This window comes from Channa argus, chromosome 1, assembly GCF_033026475.1.
Source record: "Channa argus isolate prfri chromosome 1, Channa argus male v1.0, whole genome shotgun sequence".
Taxonomy (NCBI): Eukaryota; Metazoa; Chordata; class Actinopteri; order Anabantiformes; family Channidae; genus Channa; species Channa argus.
In genome coordinates this window covers 22011670-22038699 of record NC_090197.1, presented here as the reverse complement: position 1 = coordinate 22038699, position 27030 = coordinate 22011670, and the positions used below count along the sequence as shown (strand labels likewise).

Here is a 27030-nt window from a genome sequence, read left to right as displayed (position 1 = left end):
GAAAATGAAAAACAGATTAGTAAGTCAGTGGACGCCTGGTCTATAGCCTCTGTATGAAGTGTGTTTTAACATTTATTAGTCACAGAGCTCAGTTGAAGCTGCTAGATGTTCTAGGATTTATTATTTTTTTGTAGACATATGCTCCAAAATGTATCCTGTTGTGTAGTGGTGTTGCTCATGCCTCCTCTGAAATCAAACTCATTAAACATTGATGGAAGTATGCAAAGATACTTGCTTCTAAAAGTTTCTTAGTTAGGCTTGCCTTGATTTCTTCTTGATCACTAGGCTTTCCATATTGTAGCTCTAAATAAGACTGAATGACCCCAACAAGACTAAAATAGCTTTGTAGCCATTTTCTCTCTGTTGGCCTAAGGGTCATATTTATGTGGGGTGGTGGCAATTTCCTATTAGTGCCCAGGGGCCCATATCTTCACAATCCACGCATGGTGATTATAGATCAGCATCCAATATATTAAAATAGTAATAAGACATTACAACTGGCTCACAATTATACTTAATTGCAGTACATGTACATACTGTCGTCTGCAGATCTTTCCAGACTCTTTCTAATAAAAAAAATTAATAAATAAATAGGACACATTTTCTATTTCATTAATCCTGTGGATGGCGGTAAAGGGTGACGTGGGGATGAAAACTGAACATACCTACAACGAAGAAGAGGACTCTAACGTCACGACCGGAAGTGTTTTTTCTTGTGGCTCACGCAGTTGAGGAAACCTGCAGTTCACACACACTGACTAGCAATTTCTGCTTTAGTGTGAAGGTAAACAGTTCTCTAATCTTTTGCGAAATTGGATGTAATTTGGGCACAAACATATATATAAATTAGCTATAGTCTTAGCCACATATTTTTGCATATGTTAGGCAAATATGTAGTAGACGTGAACGTTAATTTAGCTGCATCTGGAGACTAGAAAGCGTTAGCTTTTGCTAGCTAATGTAATCTTGAAGCTCGACAGTTAGCGAACGTTAGTGGCAAAGCGAAAGCTATTCAGTACAGAGCACGCTTAATAAAAACTATATAATAAACTCAGTACTTATATAACAGTACGTAGTAGGTAACATTTATGCTAGCTAAAGATAACTTACTGAGGGTTGTAGTTGCTGCAGTTTAAAATCTGTACAATTTATCAAACATCATATAATTATATATATAAACAGCAGATGTCTTTTAACTTCTCTAAATAGCAGTATGCCAAAATACCACCGCTAAACGTCAAGTTCAGATTTATATTGATAAATACTCAATTTGCTGGTTCAGCTCGTGAGATTTCACTTTTTCCTTAGTTGATTGGTTGAATTCAAACTGGATAGCTGTAAGTTCCTGTCGTTATTTGTGTATGGCTGTATCTGTTTTTCTTTGTAGCTCTGCCATTGCCACCGAGTCTAGTGTCACAGTTTTGATGCTACTAGTTACAGATACTTGAGATGAAAAAACAAGACAGGGAAGAGTCTGCCACCCATGGCAGTGAAGATGCTTCAACCACAGAGGGAGAAATCCAGTCACCTGCTGCTGCAAAAGAAAGCTCAGACAGCAACAGCCCCAAAGAGTCTGAACCACAGACGCCACAGACAGACACACCTCCACAGGGCGATGAGGCAGGAAGTGATGGTAAAATATTAATTGTATGCTATTAATTACCCTGAGCTTGTGGCTCTCGTGCAGTACACGTTGACCATTTGTAAACAGTTAAAATCATTTGACAGTTGTCACTCAAATTCTGAAGTTATTTTTTAATCCTCTTTGAAAGTTCTTAAGAGCCAGAGTCAAAAAATTCCGGTTCAGCCATTGAAAAAAAAAATACTTTTAGTCAGATTCTCTGTGATGAGTTTCTTCTCCACAACCTAAGTAGAAATGCAAGCTGTACTGTTCTTTGCAGTGTAACTCCTAAATTGTAGTCTACAAAATCACAAAACATTACTTAGTTTTTAATGCCTTTCAATTGTTTTGTTTTTTCTTCTGTATGTAGTTGCAGGCGCTGCATTGTCTCAGTGTGAAATGGCTGAGGCACTGAGTCGGCAGCTTGAAGATATTCTCAGTACCTACTGTCGGGAAAGCATTTCAGATGATGCCAGCACCATGCCCAATGGCCAGTCACACAGCCCAGAGCTAAATGGTCTGACCAATGATCGAGAGGACAAAAAGCCAGAGAACAGAAAGGTCAATGGAGGTGCCATGGAAAAGGAGCAGAAGAAGAGTCAGGAGAAGAAGAAACTGAAGGGACTGGGTAATGAATAGTTCATTTTGTTTTTTAAATCCAGAATTTGGAGTTGTGTAGCCATTGTGCTGAAAATTTTGCATCTCTCACACTCTTCAATCAGGAGATGCTGTGAATATTTTTGTGGATTGTTAATAATGATGTTCATTGTTTTATACAAATGTGTGGAAACAAAGTATGTCATTTTACAAAGGTGAAAGAACAGAATTGGAGATCATCTGAATTTTTTTGCCACTAGTTTATATTTGAAATAATTTATCAGTGTATATAAGTTATTATCAGTGTATTGACTAGCAGTGTAACATTTATCAAACCAATACTGAAACCATGACACAAATGTCCACAAGATTAGGTCGCAGTTCAGTCCTCTGCCCCCAAACCAAACTTGTTGCAGATATGCCAAAACTCCTGAACTTTTTGTGAAAATTTGTAAGCTCCCTAGCTTTGTGCAAGTTGAAAACAGAATTTGAACATCTTTGCTGCAGAAGCACACATCACACTTCATTTGAGGCATTCATGAAAAAGACAACCAACGTATGAAAAAAATAAAAATAAAAATTATGGCCCGGCCTAGTATAAAAAAGGGAAGGAATCAACAGTATCTGCCAAAGAAACTTATTCTGTGGCGTTCCTGTTTTCTGTCTTTGTGCAGGTAAAGAGATCACCCTTCTAATGCAGACTCTAAACACACTGAGCACCCCAGAGGAAAAGCTTGCAGGCCTATGTAAGAAGTATGCTGAACTGGTGAGTGATTCCTGCAAGGGAAATATTATTATTAAAAGCTATTATATGCAAGTTTTGAGAATCAAGCTAGTTGTAGCATGAGACCCAAATTAGCTCACCCATGGCATCAATTACTAATGCTGTGGCGTGTCATTGAGTGAGCAAGTTTGAAGTTAGTAAGTGATATTGAAATATTTTCCTGCATTGAGACTGTGTTTCCGAGTTATACTGTTTTCCAAAGAGACAAGTATCAGCTGCTGCTTTTAGATTGATTCTAGTTTGACAGTGGAACCGTGTGTCTGTGCGTCACAGTTGGAAGAGCACCGTAACACCCAAAAGCAAATGAGGGTGCTGCAGAAGAAGCAGAGCCAGCTCGTCCAGGAGAAGGACAGCCTGAGAAACGAACACAGCAAGGCAATCCTAGCCCGCAGCAAGCTGGAAAGTCTGTGCAGGGAGCTGCAGAGGCACAACCACACGCTCAAGGTACACAACTTTAAATACTGTGAAGCAGCTTATGAATGACCAGCTGGTGCGGAGCAAAACATAAGGTTTCCATGAGCACAATCTGTGTTATCACAAGGTACTTCTTTCCTTCTGCAGGAGGAAGGATTGCAAAGAACCCGGTTGGAGGAGGAGAAAAGGAAGGAAGTCACTTCTCATTTTCAGGTGACACTGAATGACATCCAGACTCAGATGGAGCAACACAACGAGAGGAACGCCAACCTCCGAGAAGAGAATGCAGAGCTGGCTGAGAAACTGAAGAAGCTGTATGAACAATACAAACTACGGGAAGAGGTGTGTGGCCCATTTATGACCACAGCTGTATGGGTCTTTGAGTCAAAGCTGCAAGTGGAATGTACCTCACCAAAATGTTGTTTAAAATGATTTTCTGGATGTGTAAATAGGTGATTTTTTTTATTTATTTATTTTTTTGTCTGATCTTGTGTGCCTGCACCAGCACATTGACAAAGTGGTGAAGCACAAAGACCTGCAACAGCAGTTGGTTGATGCCAAGCTGCACCAGGCTCAGGAGCTGCTGAAAGAGTCAGAGGAACGCCATGACAGAGAGAAAGACTTTGTATGTGATCCCATCACAGCCACACACAAAGTAACAGGAGATAAACCCCAGCTTTGTGTTTTGTTGTGTTGTGTAATGCATTTTCTGTCTTTCCCTTGTATTGTTCTCCCCCGCCAGTTGCTGAAAGAAGCTGTAGAGTCACAAAGGATGTGTGAGCTGATGAAGCAGCAAGAGGTTCACCTCAAACAGCAGGTACATCTTTGTGCTTTCTTCCTCAGCTCCAATTCTTCTGTTGAAACAAGCACCTTCATATAATCAAACCTGTGCTATGCTGTTTGCAGCTGTCACTGTACACAGAAAAGTTTGAAGAGTTTCAGACCACTTTGTCCAAAAGCAATGAAGTCTTCACCACATTCAAACAGGAGATGGAGAAGGTGGGGAGTCTACATGATTGTGAAGTTGTTAAAAAAAAGTGTTGATCTGCTGGTGTGACAGTCTTGTTCCCCTCATCCTCATAGATGACTAAAAAGATCAAGAAGCTGGAGAAGGAGACAGCCATGTATCGCTCCAGGTGGGAGAGCAGCAACAAGGCTCTTCTGGAGATGGCTGAGGAAGTAAGTGCATTTTGGCTTTTATTACTGTCATGCAACTTGAACTTCAATGACACTGGTCAGATCAGTTTACGGTATATTGGGCATTTAGATTCTGCTCTACCAGCTTTCGGGAATTCGACGGACTTTCAATTTTCAGGAACTATTTTTAATGACTGACTGTAGGATGTGCAACTTAAGCTAGCGCAAGCTCTCCCTGCTCTGTTCTGCTTTGTTCTTTATCCTCCGCCACAATCTGCATAGCCTTTATGGTAGTCATAGTTGTCAAATTACAAGAAATAGGGATTCTATTAGACTCAGTAATTAAGTCGAAATCTTTGCTGTTTTTTTTTTTTTTTCTCAATTATTGGTAGGTAGGGTGAGCCTAACTCAGAAACCATTCTTACTATCTCTGCACTAGTGCTAGTTCTGTTCAATGACTCTGGGTCATCAGTATTGGCACGTTTTCATATTGGAAGTGTTATATTTGTGGCATATTTTAATACATTTTAGATTTTAAGAATGTTGGTGGAAAATGGAAAAGTAAAGTTTTTTTTGTTTGTTTGTTTTTTAAATTCTCATTTTGAGATAGAAATGTTAGAATGTTTTGAGGTAGAAATGTTAACATTTCCAGATTAAAGATTTCAAGATTGAACTCAAACAGTCAAAAATTTTATATTTCAGTTTTGCCTTTATTAGTTAGATAAAGTAGTTACGATCAAAGACAGGAATTTTGAGGGGACAGGTTGTGTGTGGGAATATACTGCAATTATGTGGCATGTATTATAACCATTTGGCTGTCAGTGTGCTTCCTTGAAAGTGTTTGAGGAATATTTGCTAGAGAGCAAATAACTTGAAAACCTTTTTTTAATATGGCAGCAATTATTTTGTAGTAGATGAAGCATTTAGTTAAAAATGGCTATATAAAAATGGATGTTACTTAATATTGAGTAATCTAGAATATGGTTTCAGTAACACAATTAATTTCAATTGTCAGAAGCCATAGAAGTAGGTCACGTATAGCAATTAAAGTAAAAACATCACACTTCCATTCAATAACATAAATTGGCAAGGTTTTCCATACATGATGCACTTAAGATAATATGAAGGTAAACTTGTTGCACTGCTAGGCAATGGATTTTAGATGGACCTGGCTTTAGAAACCTGCCCCTAAATGTAGCATATTTTTACTCTGTTGGTATAGAGTAAGGTACTCTATACTCAGGTAGTCAAGAGTTGGTACTCTGTAAAACACAAAAGCGTAAAGGTGCTTGCTATCATAATTTGTATGATTTTTCTACAGAAATCTGTGCGGGACCGGGAGTTTGATGCACTTCAGGGCAAAGTCCAGCGGCTGGAGAAGCTGCGGCGGGCACTAAAAGTTGAACGAAATGAGCTCAACAAGAAGGTCCAGAACCTCAGCGGTCAGCAAGGTGGCACCGCAGGGGCCCCCACCACTGACCCAGGCACTGACTCCCCATCTCCGCCACCTACAGACTCGCTGCTAGAGCACAACACCTCTCCCGTCTCTGATTCCACAGAGTGCTCCCACAACTGCCACTGTGAGCCAGAACTAGACACAGAGTCCCTACTAGAAGAGGCAAGCACTCTGCCCGTTGCTACAGACGAGTGAAGAGACGCTGCTTACACGACTCCTCTTTTTTCTCTAGTAAGCCACCAGCCCGCAAGCCACTACTCCTCTGCTGGATAAAGCTTATGTTAAACACTGGTCCAGGGGCAGATAAGATTGTGTCACCTTTATGTGTCGAATGCCAAATATCTGATCGTCATTTAACAGAAAAGTTTACTAGTGTCCTCGTAGCATCCTCAGTAGGCTTTATCAGGGTGATGCGAAGATTGTGTCTCATCTGTCAGCACATTTACATTCACATCATAACTCAGTTGTTCAAAATAACTATTTAGCCTACGAAGAAGTCTGACTTGTGGTGTAAACGTATCACAGTCCTTTTTAAAGACTAGTGTGTTACCCAGCTCTGTCATATTTGCCCCATTTTAAGTTTTAACAGATATTTGGATAACCCTATTTAGGTGGTAGCTGCAAGAATTAGTATTTACCAAACAATTAATGTGGGTATAAATGTTCTGACTGCCTCAGTGTTTGACTACACATTCCCTTTTTGACGTGCATCAAACGCACAAATGCAATGGCAAGATAAATAACTGCTACTGGGGATAAGGTCAGTGATCAGAGGTTGAATGGTGTGTATGTGTGTTTGTGTGTTCATGCTTTCTTAGGGTCTTTGGAAGGGGTTTTCATGATTAGCAGTACTCTTAAGAACACTTTTAATAAATTGTTTTTCTTTTGGGTGAAGTCTTAACAGAAATGTAAAACCAATCATTTCTGTATGTAATCAGATTCTTAATGACATCTAGCTATAACAAAGCATTCTAATTATTGAAGGAAATGTCTTACTATGGCTTTTCCTTGGGTTTAAGTCAGCTTGAATGATCAGAATAATTTAGGATAAATTGTGTCCTCCTGAGTTTTCATTTGTAGATCATTTTAGGAAAATGGTCTTTGTTTTCCTGTTTTGAATCACATTGCTTCAGTTATAGTATGTATTTATTGTTTGAACCATCATCTGATATTAAAATCTACTATCTTACCGAAGACCATTGTAATAATAAATGTTTATTTTTGATTTATTTAGACAATTTATAAAGGCTTTAAATTTATAATCATTTTCAGTTTCATCTTTCAGAGCTCAGCTGTTCTTAAAGTTGTTTTACATGTTTTGCAGTCTGTCTGGGACGTTGTTATAACAACTACTTAAAACTTGTTTTAGTTCCAATGTTCCATCTCCTCCTTTTGGTATGTATGCTGTGTGTGTGTGTGTGTGTGTGTGGTTCATGTGGCTAAGATTGTTTCCTCCTAGTCCTTGGTAACTTCAGTAGCTTGTACTTTTCATGTTTTAGGACAGGAATGTTCAAAGACCTCTATGCAACAATTGCCTCTTGGTTTTATTCTGTGGCAGGCTGAAATGACAAGCACTTAGCAGAGAATGTATATTCTTGATATTCGCTGTCCTGCATGGATGTACTGTGAAAACAAACATATCTTACAGCAGAACTCTATTTTTGTTTACCTTCACATCCTGTTTGTTGAGCTACTAACAATCCTGTGACTTGGAGCACAATGTAGTACATCTCGCTGATGCTTTTAAAGACGCAGCAATTGACTGAGTGGAAATACCAAGTCAAAAGGCTATTGGACTTAGAAATTATCTGCAGGCATTCTTATCTACTACCTAATATGTAGCATCAATAACAAGGTGGCGCCTAATAGAAAAAGTTCTCTTTAACAAGTAAAAGTGGTTAACCTAATTTCTTCCATGCTACCTCCAGTCCTGTGCTGGATATGGAGATTCATTGACCATGAGAAGGAACCAAAGATGTTTCTTGTTTTTTCTTTTGCAGTACTTTTATCTGGCCCTGTATATTTTGTTTCTTGTTAAATAAAAGCGCAACAACAGGTATTTGACTTCTTGGGTCATTTGAAAGTGTTGTGCATATTTCAGTATGACAAATATTCAGTATATAATATAAATATTTGTCTATCTTCAATTCTATAAGATAAATTTTTCTTAAATTAATTTCAGGTTTTCATACGTTAGACCGACATTCCATTTGAAATAAACAAATATTTGCACATATTAAAGTTAGGTTTGGGGATTTCAGTTTACATTTACATCCCATTTAAAATTAACTGCAAGAAAAATTTTATTCAAATCCTAGATATTTTTAAGCAAACATACTTTTTTTGATGTGTATATTATGTAGTATATGTTTTACATAACTATATGATTTCTTTTAAATGTATTTTTAATGTGAACTTTTAGGGGATGTGGCCCCTTAAAACATCTTACGAAGAATAAAAAGCTTCTAATTTAGCCATTCACTGACTCTCTGAATAGACCTTTTAAAAGTTCATTAAATACAAAACACCGAAATTCCAGTTCTATTGCTCGTTAAATGTATGAAATATAAATACTTGATGTGTGTACTGGTCACATGCTACATTATAGTGTCACAGGTAGAGGGCGCACTAACGCCATCTTTGACACCGGAAGTACGTCACTTTCCTTTTCCGCCGCCGCTCCAGCGCCTGAAACACGAGTGTTCGTTATTTCTGTCCTTACGGGACGGTTAGTGTATATTGTGGACCAAGTGGCAGCGCCTAGGTGAAATAATGGTTAGTATTTTATTTGGTGAAATCTTTCCACAAGTGTTATTTTTTGCAAAACGTTGCTCTTTATGATGCTGAGACAGCTAGCTCCAGGTCAGCTAGTTTAGCCAACATGGCTAACGTTGTCTTAGCTTCAGTCGTTGATAACGGAAAGCTAGCTAGTGTTAGATACATAATTTATCTAATGGTAAATAAGTAAATAATGGTAGAAAGCTAATATTATTGGCTGATTTGACATCAGATACCACAGACCTTATGTAAACACTTGGTTGATTGACCTGCTGTATTAAAGAAAGAAATGTTCTCGATGCAATTTACTGGAGTTAACAGTAATGCTGTTAAACCTTTTGAGATCCTGATTCATGTTCTGCTCTACAGAAACCCATTCTGCTCCAGGGCCATGAGAGGTCCATCACTCAAATTAAGTACAACAGAGAAGGAGACTTGCTCTTCTCTGTAGCTAAAGACACGGTGAGTTGTTCATGGTAATTAAAATATGCTTTGTCATGTGACCATTGCCCCTTTTTTGCATATGCAAAATTTTGTAGTGTCAGGAAATTAGTTTTCTTTGTGATCTCCTAATGTAGGTAACCAATGTGTGGTACTCAGTCAATGGCGAGAGGCTTGGCACATACAATGGACACACAGGAGCTGTGTGGTGTGTTGACTGTGATTGTATCCTTTTCATGAAATTATCATAAATGTTTAACTTAGTCGGATATAATATTTAATCTTGAATACCTCTAATGCAGAGTCTGTAGCTGTTGTTGTTTGTTATATTCATGTTGGGGTCCTTAATGTATTCTCTCAGGGGACACTAAAAATGTATTGACAGGGTCAGCAGACAACAGCTGTCGACTGTGGGACTGTGAGACTGGTAGGTCCTAACTAATTACAATAAAGCCTGTTGGTTACTGATCATAGATTATTGACCTGTATCTGATGTTGACAGGTAAACAGCTGGCCCTGCTCAACACCAATTCGGCTGTCAGAACCTGCGGCTTTGACTTCAGCGGCAACATCATCATGTTCTCCACAGACAAGCAGATGGGTTACCAGTGCTACTTGAACTTCTTTGACCTTAGGGATCCACAGCAGATTGGTAAATATCCCACTCTTTGCACAGAGTAGTGTTTTTATTCCACAGTCATTTTTTTGTGACCAGAATTTTAAAAAGTGGCTACTAGACATGGAAACTTTCACTAGCATTTATTTGTTTAATATGTGTAGAGGCAGGCTTGTGTCGGGTGGTCCAAAAATGATCCACTCCAGTGAACACTGAATATTTATTGAATTCCACATTCCACAATCAAGCTGATAACAAAGTAATTCCAAAGGAAATGTGTCTCAAAATAATTCCAAGAAACACGATAAGAGGGTGTTCTAACCTCTACAGCTACACACTCAACTTCCCAGTACTATCTTGTTGCGCTCACCACCTTGTAATACCTATAACTGTACCTAGTGGCTCCAATAGCTATAAACAATACGTTGGCTCATACAATATGCATTCAATGTTTCCCACCAAAGTTAGTCATACTTGCAGTGTTACATTGTACAAATATTGATTTATGCTATTTACTGCATTTATATATTAACAGCCTACTAATTTCTGCAAATTGTCCAACAGCTACTTGCTTCAAATAGGCTAGCGAACGTCCTGATTCATGACTACAATTTGATGTGTTGATTTTTGAAACATTATTTGTAGAGCAACAAGAATATCTGCTAAAAGTACTTTACTGTATTTTTCAATTATAAAATACACACACTCAGATAGGTATACATAGCCATATATCCATATACTCTGATAAATCCTCACTTCATGAATGTTACAATAAGAGCTGATTCAGCTTGATTATCATTTTAAAGGCTATAGTGCCCGAAGCCATTGAGTTGCGTTGCATTCTACAAACAGCAGTTTCTGTAATTTGTTTTCCACATCTGTATTAGTGAAGCTATATGCAAAGTACAGAGCGACATCTTTGAATAACACAGTTCCAGTCATTATGCAGCAGCTAAGTGAGGGGCGATGGTCATCTAGTTAACTGATGGCAGATGTCATTCTCTTGGACACATTAAAAAATGGGTGGCTTTTAAGAATTCAAACTGGAATCTTGTTAAAAACTGTTGAAGAATGTATAAATAATGATCAGCGGTATAACAAGCAGATCTTCCTTTCTTCTTTGCAGAAGACAACCAGCCCTATCTGTCAGTACCATGCAGTGAGCACAAGATTACCAGTGCAGTTTGGGGACCTCTGGGAGAATTTGTCATTGCTGGCCATGAGAATGGAGAGTTCAACCAGTTCAGCGCTAAGGTTGGGCATTCAGATACAGACTTCTAGTTTTTTTTTGTTTGTTTGTTTGTTTGTTTTTGCATTTCCTAATGACTGTGTTGTTTGTGCACAGACTGGAGAAATCCTGAAGAAGGCAAAGGAGCACACCAAGCAGATCAATGACATACAGACATCGTTGGATCTAACAATGTTCATTTCTGCCTCAAAGGACAACACTGCCAAAGTAAAACTCTTTCTACTTTCACAACAAAAGAATATCTGCATTTTCCCGACATTATAATTAAAGTAATTTTGTCTGTCTGATTTAGACTAGACGCATATAGTTAATCATTTTATTTACAACTGCAGTAACAACAATGCTGTCAACTTATAAACTGAATCAGCACAACTGTTAACTGTTTTGAGACTTTGAAAATATGCTATTTGTTGTGCTTGTGTATGTTATCTGTACGAAAAATTTATTACCCATAGCCATAATGTTTGGTTTTTCTACTTTTTAGTACTTGACTAGATCTATAATCTTTTGATCTGATTTTTATCTTCCCACTGCCTGATATAAGACTCTGTTACTGATTGACATCTGTGTTTTCTCTCAGCTGTTTGACTCTACTTCTCTGGATCACATCAAGTCTTTCAAAACAGAGAGACCTGTCAATTCTGCAGCCATCTCCCCCATCATGGATCATGTAAGCGAAGACTCTTGCAGTACCGTGTGTGTTCCAGGTGCTTTGTCGTAGTAGAAAAGCACATGGAATACAAACGTATCCATATACAAAGGATATGGAGCAACACATTTGGTTACGAAGTAGTTGGCTAAAGCTGAGCTCTTTAATTCTGGGGTTGTTTGTGCTGAGTGTGTTTATATGCATCCTCCACTGCCAAGCACAACATTCCCTTTTTTTCCCTTTATCTTTAAATTACGGTAAATAACCTTTTAAATGCATGTATGAAGTATGTTTTTCCTATGTTTTGTTTAAAATTATTTTGTGCACTACTATTCAGCTCAATTCCACTTTATTTACTACTGCTCTAATTTCTATTGGCATTGGCATTATCCTAATTGGCTCTTGCCATGCTATTGCTGAAATCTTTTTAGAGTATATTTGTATATAGTTTTTGACAATAAATGTGCAGTGTGATAGAAGATGATATCCTTCCACTAAGATTTAATGCGTTCTGTTTTTTTTGTGATTTAGGTGGTGATGGGAGGTGGACAGGAAGCAATGGAGGTCACCACAACCTCCACCCGGATTGGCAAATTTGAGGCCAGGTGAGGTCAAATGTGGCAGAATTGATGAGGTCAAGAAGGCAGTCCCTCCAACATTGTATTTTTTTACTCATTAAAAGTTAAAGGGAATTTGTTCGAGTGAGAATAAACATCAGTAACACGCACGCGCGCACAGTTTTTCATATGGACTAGCACACATCTGCATCACTTACTACACTAGAGTGCGTTTTTACCTCACATTGATTTAAAACAGCCTGTATCACAGTGAGTTGTTTGTTGCTGTACATTTGAGCTATTCTCCAGATGTGTTTTGGAGTAGAAACATATTTTTAAATTAATGACTTTTGTTAGTATTCCACCGGATGCTGTATTTGGTTTAAAATCCTCTCGCCCTGCTTTCGTGCAAAACATCAGGGGATAGCGTTGCCTGGTTTGCTGGCACTAAATTGTAGTTCTAGGGGTCTTCTGCATATTAATAACAGATCCCTGATTCCACAATATATATACAGTATCCTGTAAAGTGGACATTCCTTCTTATTGTACTAATTAGACCTATTTTTTTCCTTTGTACTTAATTTACCTTCACCTTCACACCTAGTAAAATTAGCAAGCACTTTTCAGCAGCTCCAGTGCCAGGCATTCAGTACAAATTCATTCAAATCTTGCAGAAACGAGACAAAATGCAACATTGTGTGAAATCTATAGGGATTGGCTGAGTTATTGTTAAACGTTAACTGCTGGACGGTCTGAGAAGGATAACTTCCTGTACACAAATTTCCATCATGTTTTTCAATGTTAACATTGCATTTCATATCTAAGAACCCAGTTCTATGTTCTATGATTTGGATTTTTGTTACATTGTTTCTTTTTTATACTTAGGTTCTTCCATGCTGCTTATGAAGAGGAATTTGGCAGGGTCAAAGGTCATTTTGGTCCAATCAACTGTGTGGCATTCCACCCTGATGGAAAGAGGTATGATTACCTTAACACAGCCCTAGTAGTAGTCTGCTTCAAAGTCTCGGTTACTGACTGTCCTAATATTTCTCCTATGGTTACTATCTACAGTTACAGCAGTGGAGGAGAAGATGGATACGTGAGGATTCATTACTTTGACCCACAGTACTTTGACTTTGAGCTGGAGGCATAAGCCTTACAGCTACAACTACCATCACAAAGTCCATAAGGAAGAGGATGGACACATAATACTTCAAATAAAGGCAGAGCAAAAAAAGCGCTCATCGTTGGTGACTGCATCTCAGTGAAAAGAGCAGTTGTTAAAGGAAATTTTGTGACATGACTTGGAAATTGCGTCGGATGACCAGCATATAGGTCAAATTTTGTTATGCAATGATAATTTGACTGGACTTTAACTCAGTGGTCCCTGAAGTTTATTTAATCTCAATAGTTTCATATGATGCATTTTCTGTTCATTGGTTCCATCGAGAATAACCTTATAAATACTTATTCATTCCTGTGTCATCTATATACTTTTATTTTTTGCACTTAACCACACCAATGATGTAGTATCAAACTCTTAAATGTGAACTGAAACTAAAGAACTTGTGATGGGCTGTGTAGTGGATTTAAAATAGATTAGAGGCCATATGGTGGTTGTTTACTAATCATTTGACTTTGTCCATTCCCCATTTAGGACACAAACACTTAAGTGTTTAGGTTTAAGATAATTTTGTATTACATAATGTTGTACAAGGAACACTGCAAATGACACTTGAGATGAACCTGAAAAGTGGCTCCTTTTAATTTTATAACAAAGTTATGATAATGAACATTGCACAAGGATAAAATGCCAAACAACCACATGTACCAGCCGACTTCACATTTAAGTATAATGGTACAAAATATCTAAAACAAGTCACTCACTTCCCAACAGAACCCTCTCAAAAGGTCCACACCCATTCACACAGTAACATCCAAACCATAAAAAAAAAAAATTACACTGACCAGAAAATTCATAGGAAGACAGGCTGAAGGGACTGACTGTATTAGTGGTTTAAAATAATTTACTGAGAATACAATATTGGAGATGGTCTGGGCAAGGGGATAGTAATATATACATGCTAAAGGCAAGGTCATTCTAAACATGCACTCACTGATAAATTACCACAGCTCGCCAAACAACAGTTTTGCCAAATGCTGGTTATTGGTTATAACAGTATCTTAAATAGATGTTTAAAAAACTAACATAAAAACCTTTTTGCATGTGAGCACTAAACTTAAATCTACACCTCTGCAGGTAATGTAGCTTGACCCCCAAAAATGGTTTGGTGCTATGATAGGAACAGCAACACTGGATGGTTTCTTAACATTAAAGCAGACCTGGTTCACACAAGAGCCGGAAAGGATTGATGTCATTCGTTTTATTCAACGTAGAGTTTCGTGTGGGTGGGATTTAAAACTCGACACACAGAAGTGAATAAATTCATGCTTTGTCAATTTTATGACAAATAATCAACACCCACTCACTTAGTGTTGCCCCGGGCAACAAACACCGGTAACTGTAAACCAGGTTTACTTTAAGAGCACACAATAAAACAGGAATACAAAAAAAAAAAAAAAGGGTCCTATCACAGCAGCAGAAGAAATTAATGGGGTCTGAGGACAACAGTGCAACCTTTCAGCCCAGGGCAGACTTCAAGTTGTCTTCACTTCTTCTTTTGGTCTGAAACACAAATAGCTGAACTATAACAGTCTGTGAGGAAATCTCTTTTTTTCAGGAAAAGTGTTTCATAGGAACTACATTTATGCTTTGTACAAAAATCATTACACACACACAAGTATCCTACAACTTTAAAAACATTTGTAAAATGACTACTAATAAGTGGTTATATTATAATGGAACACTTTAACTGTATAAGCAAGACTGAGCTTGTTCCACATCCAACTGAAATTGTCCCACATCTTGGGTCTAAGAGGACCAAACTAGAGCCTCTTTTACACGGGCTGGAACCCTGATCTCCAGACTTTATCCAGAGGCAGTGCACGTGAAAACAAAAATGTCTGAGTAAGGTACTCTTGAGATTTAACCAAAGTTTATCCTACTCCAAACTCTGAATTATGAGTTTGAGACTTTGCGTGGATAGAAAGGTGCTGTCTCAAATTGGGACAATTTAAGGCGAGTAAAAGGGTGTGTTGACAAAGTTTCCAATAGGCGACAGCGAAAGCATCTTTTTTCAATGCAAAGCTTTGTTGTGCTGTAGACAAAACAGTATTTGTCGGAGCATCATTTTTCTTTTCTGGCATCAAGAACACTTCTAAATAACAATCTTCCATTGTATTACATATTGGGAAACGACTCTGTGGACACTGTCCAAAGGTCTTAGGTGAAAGAGGCTTAATTAATGTACATTTAAAGCTACCTGGGTTACAGCTTTTAATGGATGGGTGACGCCTATACTACTGTAGTCCTTTTGTTGTTTCAAAGGGGCTCAATAGAAGTTTCACTACATTGGTGCAAAGAGAAAGTGAAAACCAGCATGACATAGGACTGGTAAATTTGGTACTATCTTACAAGGTCTCACAATCCCAGGATTGTTAGAATGTTAATCAAAATGTAAATGTAAAACATTTTCTTACCCTGACATGTCCATCTTTTCATCCTCCTTCTCTTCCTCCTTCACTTCTAGGAAGCAAAGAAGCAGGACAGATAAATATAGTGTTGATGTCATCTGCAAGGACTAGTTTGTCTTGTGAATGGTCTCACCTTTCTTTTCCTCTCCTTCCTTTTCTTCCTCCTTCTTTACTCGTTTAGCCTTTTTGTGGTTGGCAGCATTCCTGCGGCCTCCTCCCTGACCCTCTGCCTCATCCTCAGAGTCAGAAAACTCCTCCTCGCAGGCTATCCTCTTGTCATGAGCCCGGACTAAGAAACACACAACAGAACAAGTGTAGCTCATTACCATCTACAACTTGACCAGTGTGTGTGTGTGTGTGTGTGTGTGTGTGTACACACACACACACACACACACACACACATATATATATATATATTTTTTTTTTTTTTTTTTCCCCCAATCGTTCCCATGACCCTGTTTTAAGGGAAATGTATGTCCTGAGACAGCTCTTACTAGAGATGCGTTTGTCAGGATCCTCCTCGTCCTCATCTCCACTGTCAGGGTGGGGAGCATCCTCAGGGATCGCCTGCATCTGGACACCAGGGGCATGAGGAAGCATACGGAGGTTCTCAAACAGACGCTGCTTGATTTTCTCCAAGTATTCATTGGTGTTCTGGTTGGTCATATTGGACGGGCTGATGTGCAGCTTAAAATCAGGCCCAAAGTACTCAAAGTAATCATTATAGGGCAGCTCATTGGGAATGGAGCAGTCCAGAGCAACAGCGGTTTCAAAGGTCCAGCAACGGGCCACATTACGAATGGTGTAGCCTCCACCACCCAGCATCAATAAAGGCAGGTTAAAACTTTTGATGTACTCAACACATTTGGCATGCCCTAGAAAACAAAACACGAAGTACAATAAATTCTCTATATTGCAAATAAATTATTTGTTTCATCTTCGGAGTGTAAGGTGTCACTATACCTTTGATGGTTAGATTGAAACAGCCCAGTCTGTCTCCAGAGAGAGAATCAGCTCCACACTGCAGCACCACAGCACTCGGCTGGTACATTTCCATGACTTTAGCCATGATCTAACATACACAAAGTACGTTAACTCTCTCTTGAACAAAGAGTCTAATTCTAAGTTTTACACTGCATCTAATAAAAATATACTTACAGGTTTGAAGATTGCTTCATAAGACTCATCATCAATTCCATCTCTAAGAGGGTAGTTAACTGCGTAGTATTTGCCCTTGCCCGCTCCAATGTCCTGAACGCATTGGACATATCGATGAATTATTAATCACATACACACAAGTACTTTACAGAAGTAAAATGACTAGACACTAACCCTGAGGTCTCCAGTGCCAGGAAAGTACTCCCCATACTTGTGGAAAGACACGGTCATGACTCTGTCTGTGGTGTAGAAGGCCTCCTCCACTCCATCACCATGGTGGATATCAATGTCTATGTATAACACCCTCTGGTGATACCTAGCCAAAAGGAAAAATTCAATAGCCAGGCAAGAGGTGATTACATACTATGTAAAAGTGCATTCAGCCCCTAAATAATAAAGTGATGCAGTGCATCTATCAAAATATAACCATACCCATGAACATTACACTTGACTGATGGGGCGTGAGCTAACAAAGCACTCGAAAAAGGGCATCAAGAAACATGACATGTCAAGGCTTTGCACAGTTATACCAAATTGCTGGTGTTTGGAAAGAATGGTCTGTGGTCACATCTACACTAGCAAGTGTAGATGTGACCACAGACCATTCTAGCAAGTGTAGATGTGATCCATCTAACTATTTTGAAAATGTACAAGCACATTGATTTTGGGCTCCAGAAGAACTAATAACTTGAAAGATAAAGGATTTGTTAAAAATAAATAAATAAATAAAAACAGTGATTGTCAGCTTACTTAAGCAGCTCAAGGATAGCGAGGACAATGTCGTTGACATAGCAGAAACCAGAGGCCTCAGATTTCTTAGCGTGGTGTAGTCCACCTGCCCAGTTAATGGCGATGTCAGTCTGTTGCTTGTTCAGCTTTACTGCTCCAGCTACATGACAGAATGAACAGAGTAAAAAATGCAGAATTAGCTCAATAGGTTTGGTGAGTTGATCCAACCAGGGCTGTTGGCTGTAACACTTTAATAAAAACACTGTGTAGATGATTAAATTGTCAAAAATGAAGTAGTAGGAGTGTTGTAGTTTAGGGCCTGTATTCTAGATTTCTAACCTCTCTGCGAAACTGTTATTTATGTTCTTCCTTTGTGAGGACAGTACATCAGAACGGTAAAACGAAGCATGGTTGTAACATACCAACAGAGCCACCTGTTGAAAGCTGGCAAAACTCGAACAGACCATCAAAAACTGGACAGTCTTCTCCAACATTAACTGTGAACAAAAGGACAGGACAGGAAGCTTCAACAGAAGTAGACAGCAACAATATGACAGTGTAGTGTTCGCTGGAAGCAGACACTCACATCTCTGCATCTGTTTGCTGTACTCAGACATGTTGTCTGGTCGGATGGACCGAAGAAACTTAATGTAGTCATCACTGTGGTACTTTGTCATCTCTTCACCGCTGGCTTTGTGTGGTCTCTGGAATCAGAAAGAAAACATTGTATAAAGTGAGAATTGCAACTTCTTCGATCTGCATTCAGTGTTTTGATTACAGTCTTGAATTGTCTCTATTCCCTGATGTGTACGAGATCTAATACATAATATAAATCCTGTCTTATTTTTTTTCAGATCTAAAAATAGCCAGTGAAAACAACTGTAGCAAAATTGGGAACTAGTGAAAAAAATGCTCTCAGTCAACAACTAATTGTTTCAGTGGAATTGCTTTTGAATTTATGTTCCACAAACAATACCTCAGAACTCTATGCACAAGACTATAAACATGGCTTAGTGTAGCTGATGTTACTAACTCTGCAAATACCCATCCCTTCATTAGGGGATCAACTATTTTTGAGAATTCTATTTTTGGTTCACGTCATTTCAACAATTATAACTAATGATATCAGACTAGCAGAACATGTTAATTCCCTTAGCCGAATTTGTTACTTCCTTTTCTCAAGTAAAGTGGCTATGGTCAAGCATATCAATCATAATAATTCAGCAGATAGATATTCGGATATCCCTGTCTTTATAGATTACGATGTAGTTTTGATCAAATGTTTCCACTCAAATACAAAAAATACTGACATATAACAAAGTGTGTAACTGAATTTTCGGAGGGTGCAGTGGTTTTACTCACATAGATCTCCATTTTCCGGTAGAGTCCATAGTTGAGAAGGAGGTTGTGTGTCATGCGGATCCTGTGGGGTTTCATGGGATGGCCCTGGCCATAGTAATAATTCCCCACATCACCTTAGAGAATAAGGATTAGACAGAACGGTTTATGTAAAATAACATCTCCTAAAACCTACTACTCTCTTGTATGAAAAGAACTTTCAAAAGAACAAATTTCATTTAAAATCTGCTCATAGATAGGGATCAACCTATCTCAATTAATCCAGTGAGAAGCTGTTACAACAAAATTAAATGATACTCACACAATCATTAATTGTACAATACTTACTCTACACAAATATAAGCTGGTCCTAATTTCTGGGAGAAACATTTGTCTGGACTGTAACTCTTAACATGTCATCTGACTCTTATCTTAACCGCCTCTACATTAAGTTAATAGCGTTATTCTTTTCCACTGATAAATTGTCCACACTTAAATGTCTACGCTTACACTTGTGTTTTTTCTAAAGACAACATGCAATGTAACATAATGATATCACACCAACTTGCAACCAAATCCTTAAGGTAAATAATCAAATTGTTAACTGATGAATCTGTCCCCACTTCACGGAAGTTGAGGGGAGCACTGACGTGATTAGCGCCGGATAGCTTAAAACGTTTATGTTCCTTAAATGATCACATTATTTCACATATATTAATTATTACCCCATGAAATGCTTCAAGATATTCAGCGAAAGCGAATTATTTGATGGATTATTTTAAAATAAAATGGAAACCGGATAGTATAATTTGTGCAATTGCAAGCCAACAACTAACGAAGCGTACTGTGTAGCTAAGGCTAGTTAGCTAATCGAACAAGCTAACGTTAGCCTAATATACCGGCTAGCTAGCTTGGTTGCATAGTAAACTTCCCATAAAATAAGTACAAATACAATCTTTGAAACGTATTCAGTGCTACTTTACCCATCACAGAAATTAAAATGTCCAAGTTAAAAATTTACCATCATAGTAATAGCAAACTTTTTTCTTTGTTCCTTGAGACAGCGCCATTTTACACCAATTACCCCACTGAATCGTGCTCACCGGTTCCTCTCTCGCTTCCACCAGGCAGCTCGCACTGAAACCTCGTCAACCAATCACGGACGACCTGCCGCCCGGCTCGGGAGGCGCCGGTTTTACAAACCGAATAAACCCCAGGCTGCAGCTACAACCAGACATGTCTAGACCGGGGGTCGGCAACCTTTACTGTCTGAAGACGTGTAAGGAGCCATTTCTAGTCAGAAAGAGAAACAAAATCTCTTTTTGTAAAACTATTCTACCCTGTACATTCCGACACTACCCCATTGCTCTAAGTTAATCTATGAGCATTAGTATTAGAAAATATTTTAAGAAAATGATCTGAAACAGCATGTATAAAGGTGATATAAAGAATGTTTATCACTGAATCGGCTCACTGTCATGTTGAACTGTAGTGTATAGACTGACTGCGTGTGTGTAGATGCAGGCACAAGTCACTGCAGACAACACATTGATCGTTCAATCTACTGGCCACCAGGTGACAGTGTAAGTTCACGCGCGGTTGTAACTTCCGAATCTCTGCAGACCCTGATTCTGCTGTAAGAGAAATGCAGCACCTCCGAAGTGACCACCCACAGACTCTCATGGATAGTATGCAGTGCAAACAGAGTAATGATATAGAGATTAAACAACCACTGCAGCGCTTGACACGGTCCACAGTGTAGTGCACCTGTGCTACACATCTACCTTGCCATGATAGTGCATGCTATTTAAAGACCATCAGTGGAGGAAAAATCTGCTGTTTGGGATTAACAAATGCTTTTGTCACACGAGAGAACCTGCATCAAGTGGGAACTCCAGCTTTGTTCAAATAATTCATAATTCTTTGTGAAAAATCGGTCCAAATGTACTGTAGCTCACATCTCAGTCCATCACATCACCATGTGAACTAGGTCAGTTCACCCAGAACAGGACGGCTACGTTCATTTCCCCACATCCAGGGCCACCCTCCCCGTCAAATGGAAGTAATTCTGTAGACGTGAAGGAGGGAGGCGGGCAGAGGCGAGTTTGACCGCCTTTACAGGAAGGACTTAAGTAACCGGGGTACTCGTGGAAATACGCTTTCTTGGTTGTTTACATGCACGTAGGTAACCTGGTTACAAGAAATCTGCGTATAACCTGATTTCTCCTCCAACTCGGACTTATTTTAGAAGCTTGGCGCGCACATGTTTACTCTATAGAGACAGGAAACGCTGCTTTCTAACTTGTCTCTCTGTCTGCGTGTGCCCGTGTGTTTGTGTCGCAGCAGAGCGACGGCGCAGGGGGAGAGAAAAGAAAGACACACGCAGCTGATCCACAAGTCTGAATTTTAAAAATCCACGGAAAGTTACTTTTTTAGTCTTCTACGAGACGCTTTGTGTAAATTAAAGATTCTGTCGGACCTTACGCGGACTTTGTTTTAAAAATGAGGCTTCATTTCCCCGTAACTCCTTAACAATCTCAGCTGCGTGCAGCTTACTGTCTGCAGCCTTTGGTTACGCACATGCGCAATTGGAGAAGATCAGATTAGAAACCTGGTTACGCGTATACATAGCAGTTTTCAGACAGAAATCTATCTGGGGAAACCAGTTTTCCCTTTTCCCTCCCTCGGTTTCGGAAACCAGCTTTTCCGTAGACATGAGACTTCCTGAAAAAGCCGACTGTAACCCGCTTACTGAAGTCCAGTGTTGAACTCAAGGCCACAGTAGAGGAGCAAGGGGTCAAAAGAGTTTATACTTTAGCGTTAGTGTGTTCCAATCAGCTGACAACGTTGCTTTTTCATATGCTCATCACAGAATGACCCATGTGACATGTTAACAGAATGCACTTGGAATCGTCTGACTTTCATGTGAATTTAGAATACTTACAATTTGTCTGTGATGCCAGTTGTGCATCAGTGTTTTGAACCACTGCTGTGTTTGTTTAAAGCTGCAATTAATTACACAAATGCGTAAAATATTATTTTAATAATGTCTGAGTGTCAGGCATTTAGAATTTCCTCGTTTGGATATGGATACATACCATACCAGCTTATTAACATACATTGATCTGGAATAACAAATGTAATGTGTGATGTGAATGACCATAAAGACACATAAACGGGCAGGTAACCAACATTTATTTACCATTATCAACTTTACAATAAAACCAGTAACATCTGTCAACATTAGCAAAATAAAGAACAGAAATCAATCCAATGTATTTACAGAGACAAAGCAGATTCAGGCTCACACACGACAGATAAACAACTCTGCTTCATATCAAACCGCAACAGTGAACATAGCAAGCTTAAGTGTTCTTTTTTTTTCATAGTAAGGTAAAAATCAAAATTGTTTTTTCTCTTAAAACAAACAAGACATTTTTTCTCAGAATCTTAAGATGGTTCTCTATATTACACCACAAAATACTTCAAATTTAGGTTAAAATATAGGAATGTAAAAAGTTGACGAGTCTCTTATTGTCTGATTTCATTTCATGTTTTTTTTTCTCTAACAGTCATTTCAAGTGGTGGTGGTGTCCTAGTATCTTATTTAGCTTCAATCAAGGAGGCATCGTCATCTGTAGATTGTTATGGGAAAGATGCTTCAGCTCCATCGTCCTCCATCCATCCAGCGTCTATACTTCATGGTGTCATTAGCTCAAACACTAGCAATTAAAATCCATTTTCCACATAGCGACCGACCTGTAGCTAAAACTCAGTCAAGGTCCAGATGTCAAGCAGTAACCAGGGAAGTGATCTAGTGAATCTAGTCTGTCGTCTTGTTATCATGACGAAAAGTGGCACGTCGAAGGAGTCTCTCACATACATGTGTATATATTTACATATACATATATCCATATACATATGTATACATATACACATATATATATAAATATATATATACTCTTAAATTTTCTCTCTCTCTCTTGAAAAACAGTTCACCCAGTTCATTGTGAGCTAGAGGTACCAATCACTCTTTCTTTTCAGAGGGAGCGGGGGTCGAGCTGCTCTCCTCTGTTGGTTTCGTGGCCTCAGGGGCTGGAGCAGCAGCCTCTTTGGCCTCCTCCTTGGGGGCCTCCTCTTTAGCTGGAGCCTCCTCTGCCTTTGGAGCCTCGGCCACAGCAACAGCCTCTTCCTTCACCTCCTCCTTCTTCTCTTCAGCAGGAGCAGCGTCTCCGTTCTCTGCGGGCTTCTCTTCAGAGGGGGCAGCAGCAGCTGCTTCCTCCTTGACAGCCTCGTTCTTCTTACTCTTCTTTAGGTTCAGTTTGAAGTTGAAGGACTTCTTCAGGGAGAATTTCTTCTTCTTCTTCTTGGGGGTCTCCTTAGCTGCAGCCTCACCTTCAGCTTTGGCTGCCTCTCCATCTGCAGCAGGCGCAGGCTCAATGGCATCGCCTCCTGCGCCAGCGTCAGGCTCCTTTGCTGCCTCAGCGGAGCCATTGGTGGCGGCAGCATCCCCATCAGGCTTTGTCGAAACATCACCGTTGGTTTTCACGTGGCCATTCTCCTGTAAAAAGGTTGAAAGATCAAAATGTAAAAAAAAAAATCATGTGCTTCAAAGCTTGACCACATGTCAAAAATACTACATGTCAAAATCATATTTATATTGAAAAACACGCATGCACATGCATAATATACAGAGAGGGTGGATTTCTATTGCGTATTTATCATTTATTTCCAGAGCATCGTCGTGCTCATCAATTAACCACCGTGTCGCCTGGCTCAGAGGCGACGCCTTGCAGTACACTAATCAGGCGATAGGCGGCGGTTGCTCCACGCAGACCGCCGGAGGTACCAGACAGACATCAGCTCAACAAAGACAAGACAGAATCTCGTGGACTAAATTATAAAAAGACTTGTTGTTATTTCTTTTCAAATACTGACGTTAAAATATCTTAACTTATGCAATTGACCCTTAAAGCGGGGTTGAATTGTGTCTATATTTCACATTCATAATTAGTCAATAATGGACTTCAGTATCGCATTCATGACTAAATATGACTCATCCCACTCCAGAATTGCAAACCACCTCAATATCAGTATTTTGGAAAGTCCCAGTTTGTAAAATATGGGTCCAGACAACCAGGCTGGTATTTTAAAAAAGGGAGGAGTAGTAGACTGCCTACGTGCGCTCAAGCCGCCCCCCCCCCTTTATGCCAGGCACTATCGCACGCGTCGTGGGGATTTTTTGGGTTAGACCCCAGTCACAAATAAACATATACTCACTTCAACTAAATAAGAGCAACATGTTGGCATTTTTTACAAATATACTTTGCGGTGCTCTGTGAGGAGAGCACCAGCAGGAGCCAGCGATGCTCACATCCCCACCTGACTTACCCCCAAATGTCCTCACATTCACGATTAATCATATCAGTTTGGTCAACTGATATTTTCGTTCGCGAAATTCAACTTTTATCAATTTCTATTCACCTCCCCCATTGAGAAAAAAAAGTGTAAAAGCGAGTTAATGGAGCGTGATTACCTGCCCGTTGGTTTTGACAGCTGCAGCATCAGCGGCAGCAGCGTTTGCCTCCGCGGCCACCTCTCCCTTGGATGACTGGGATCCCATTGTCTTCGGTGAGTTGCGGTGTCTTCTAAACCAAATTAAAAACAAAAACTAAAAAATAGTGATCTTGAGTTAATCCAACTCCAGTGCGAGTTACTTATCCTGCTATGAAAAGATAAAAAGTGTGTGTTTTTCTTCGAACGGCGGATATGTTCCCACTTGTCGGCTCCTGTGTTACGACTTGTCACCCCGGCAGACACAGACCCTCTAAACTCAACACTGGTTGAGCGCAAGCCTTCAACATAGAGCAAGGTCCGAGGCTCCGCCTATGGGCGGGAGCACGAGCCCAGGACACGTCTGGCCAATCAGCGTTGACTCTTGTCGGCTCTGACCAATCAACGCTTTAGTCCCCAGTCGTATCCGCCCTCACAGAAAGACCCCCAGCAATGACATCAACTCTGCTTAACTGTATTCACTATTTTATGGTAAAAGCAAAACAAATATGGCATAAACTTTTAAATAAATCTGATCACTTGGTGTCAGTGCATCTGTTTCTTGAAGTGTGTGTTCATTTACAAATTTTAAGATGATGTTGTGTAGTGCAAGAGCGTCAGGTATAAGATGAAGAATGTCTAATAAACATATAAGTCATTATTGGGAAAATAATTATTTCAATATTGCATGTGTGGTTAGGCAAGTTTCAGCCATTGTTAGAGGATAAATCCAGTTAAAAACTTTTTAGAGCTCTGAGATGTTTTCAAACTCTTTGTTAAACTCAAAGAGAGTAAATGTTGTATGTGACTTCGTAATTTATTTGGTTTTAAATGGTTATGGATAAATGGTCAGAAATTATTTAGATTGGGTTTCTGTTTATCAGCTATCCTAATAGTTTCACTTCTAGTTTCCAGATATCTCTGTTAGTGATATGAAGTAATACACTCTAGAGTCTTACGTTTCTGCATTATTTAAGCAAGCAGGGAAATTTCTGAGTGTGTCACTTTTGGTTTCAGTGTAACTAAAGATGCTTACAGATGCACACCTTTAATTACAATCTGATTCAGCACTTACCGTTTCTCTAAAATATTACAAAACAGGTGTTGCCAGAAGCCGATTAGTGGCATGTTACGACTTGACAGTTTGTAGCTAATAACACAAACACCAAGAAATATTTCACTGCTTCCATTGATTGGAAGTGTTAAAAAAATCCTGCATGCTGACAAGACTGAAACTCATAACACCTACTGTAAGTGTTAGTCATAGCAATCCCGTTAGCATTTCAATGATATAAAAATAAGTAAATTGTAATGTCATGGGATCACAGTCACTGTGACTTAGAAATAGTGGTAGATATGTGGCAGATGACATGAGTTTTTTTTGTGTGTGTTTCTCTTGGTCTTCCTTTCATGCACATCCTTCCCTTAGTAGGTAAAGCTGAATATTATAAAATGACGCCACTTTTGTCATCAGAAAGTGAATGATAATTTTAATCTATAGTCAATGTATATCCCCCCTTATAGATATATTTTTGTGTTGATCCAACTGGGATCAGCATTGAGGCTGTCACGCTGTGTCCTCGTGGCTCCATGACTGAATTTGTTGTTCACTTCCACTTGTCAACAACATACCAGGAGCAAAATATGTCAATGTGATGATCATGCACATTTCACCTGACCATTTTCTGCCACACACATTCCTTGCAACAGCTGATAAAGGCACAAATCTTACTTATAGGAGGAAAAGACTTAGTGTTCAATGTCACAAATTGATCTTTACTGGGACCAGCGATCAGCTTAATTAATTTAGGAAGACTTGGAGCCATTGGAATGCATGTCAGCAGGCTGTCTTGAAGCTAAATCCACCAGTTCTCTTGTTCACATTTAAATTACAACACTAGGTGAAGTATGTAAATCCGATCAGTCGGACATAATTTACTCTTGCATAATATTAAAACTCTTGTATACATGTAAAAAATGCATTTCTAATAGAGCATTTAGACTATGACCTGAGTAATGCGCTGCCATGCAAATACCAAATTGTAAAAAATACATTATTTTAAACTGAATATATTGCATATTTAATATAAATACATAATATATAACTTTACATTTACATTTACATTTAAACTATCTTGAATATTACATTTATTAGAAATGTGCCCCTAAACTTATCTTAATGTGCAGATGGGCCATCAGTGAATCCGAGATACAGATTTACTGAGCAGTAGTTCAGAGATATTCGCGTCTAAAAGCTGTTGAGCTTCCCTTTCGAACCAGACAGCTTCCATTATTACTTGAGTATTAATTTTCGGTGTATTCAGGTTTAATGTGTTTTTATAGTGACAACTACCTGAAG

General features: G+C 39.0%; 4 protein-coding genes across 5 annotated transcripts; 2 read left to right on the top strand and 2 right to left on the bottom strand.

Annotated features, from left to right (window-relative positions):
• The first annotated feature begins 654 nt into the window (after nt 1-654).
• Nucleotides 655-8064, top strand: txlna (taxilin alpha). Of its 2 annotated transcripts, none has more exons than XM_067507493.1 (11): nt 655-784; nt 1435-1633; nt 1992-2249; nt 2893-2984; nt 3276-3446; nt 3564-3758; nt 3922-4041; nt 4159-4233; nt 4323-4415; nt 4500-4595; nt 5875-8064. In XM_067507493.1, the coding sequence occupies exons 2-11, from the start codon at nt 1450-1452 to the stop codon at nt 6202-6204; spliced, it is 1614 nt and encodes a 537-aa protein (XP_067363594.1). In that variant the 5' UTR covers nt 655-784; nt 1435-1449; the 3' UTR covers nt 6205-8064. The 2 variants fall into 2 exon arrangements, with proteins under 2 accessions (XP_067363594.1, XP_067363603.1); XM_067507502.1 differs by having other exon boundaries at nt 731-784; nt 1388-1633.
• Nucleotides 8065-8633: 569 nt separating this feature from the next.
• Nucleotides 8634-13775, top strand: eif3i (eukaryotic translation initiation factor 3, subunit I). Its single transcript, XM_067507531.1, has 11 exons — nt 8634-8784; nt 9157-9249; nt 9366-9453; nt 9590-9655; nt 9731-9880; nt 10971-11098; nt 11190-11300; nt 11674-11763; nt 12274-12347; nt 13185-13277; nt 13371-13775. The coding sequence occupies exons 1-11, from the start codon at nt 8782-8784 to the stop codon at nt 13450-13452; spliced, it is 978 nt and encodes a 325-aa protein (XP_067363632.1). The 5' UTR covers nt 8634-8781; the 3' UTR covers nt 13453-13775.
• A 265-nt stretch (nt 13776-14040) lies between these two features.
• Nucleotides 14041-20291, bottom strand: LOC137128866 (probable histone deacetylase 1-B). The gene is made up of 12 exons (XM_067507517.1): nt 20140-20291; nt 19143-19255; nt 18367-18484; nt 18203-18277; nt 17802-17940; nt 17226-17367; nt 17052-17144; nt 16857-16965; nt 16388-16768; nt 16027-16182; nt 15900-15945; nt 14041-14985 (listed from the first exon to the last, which is right to left on the bottom strand). The coding sequence occupies exons 1-12, from the start codon at nt 20186-20188 to the stop codon at nt 14958-14960; spliced, it is 1449 nt and encodes a 482-aa protein (XP_067363618.1). The 5' UTR covers nt 20189-20291; the 3' UTR covers nt 14041-14957.
• Nucleotides 20292-22296: 2005 nt separating this feature from the next.
• On the bottom strand, nt 22297-24964 carry marcksl1b (MARCKS-like 1b). The gene is made up of 2 exons (XM_067507449.1): nt 24655-24964; nt 22297-23679 (listed from the first exon to the last, which is right to left on the bottom strand). The coding sequence occupies exons 1-2, from the start codon at nt 24739-24741 to the stop codon at nt 23146-23148; spliced, it is 621 nt and encodes a 206-aa protein (XP_067363550.1). The 5' UTR covers nt 24742-24964; the 3' UTR covers nt 22297-23145.
• Nucleotides 24965-27030: the final 2066 nt, after the last annotated feature.

Bases quoted from the DNA above. Each gene is read 5' to 3' on its own strand.
- LOC137128866 (XM_067507517.1), bottom strand. From the start codon at position 20,188: ATGGCGCTGTCTCAAGGAACAAAGAAAAAAGTTTGCTATTACTATGAT. The intron at 17,145-17,225 runs GTTAGTGTCTAG...CAATGCGTTCAG, and splicing joins CTGGCACTGGAGACCTCAGG to GACATTGGAGCGGGCAAGGG. The intron at 14,986-15,899 runs GTAAGAAAATGT...TTTGTGTTTCAG, and splicing joins GAAAAGATGGACATGTCAGG to ACCAAAAGAAGAAGTGAAGA.
- marcksl1b (XM_067507449.1), bottom strand. From the start codon at position 24,741: ATGGGATCCCAGTCATCCAAGGGAGAGGTGGCCGCGGAGGCAAACGCT. The intron at 23,680-24,654 runs GTAATCACGCTC...ACCTTTTTACAG, and splicing joins CTGTCAAAACCAACGGGCAG to GAGAATGGCCACGTGAAAAC.
- eif3i (XM_067507531.1), top strand. The intron at 9,250-9,365 runs GTGAGTTGTTCA...CTCCTAATGTAG, and splicing joins TCTCTGTAGCTAAAGACACG to GTAACCAATGTGTGGTACTC. The intron at 9,454-9,589 runs GTATCCTTTTCA...GTATTCTCTCAG, and splicing joins GTGGTGTGTTGACTGTGATT to GGGACACTAAAAATGTATTG.
- txlna (XM_067507493.1), top strand. From the start codon at position 1,450: ATGAAAAAACAAGACAGGGAAGAGTCTGCCACCCATGGCAGTGAAGAT. The intron at 2,985-3,275 runs GTGAGTGATTCC...TGTGCGTCACAG, and splicing joins GTAAGAAGTATGCTGAACTG to TTGGAAGAGCACCGTAACAC. The intron at 4,596-5,874 runs GTAAGTGCATTT...ATTTTTCTACAG, and splicing joins TTCTGGAGATGGCTGAGGAA to AAATCTGTGCGGGACCGGGA.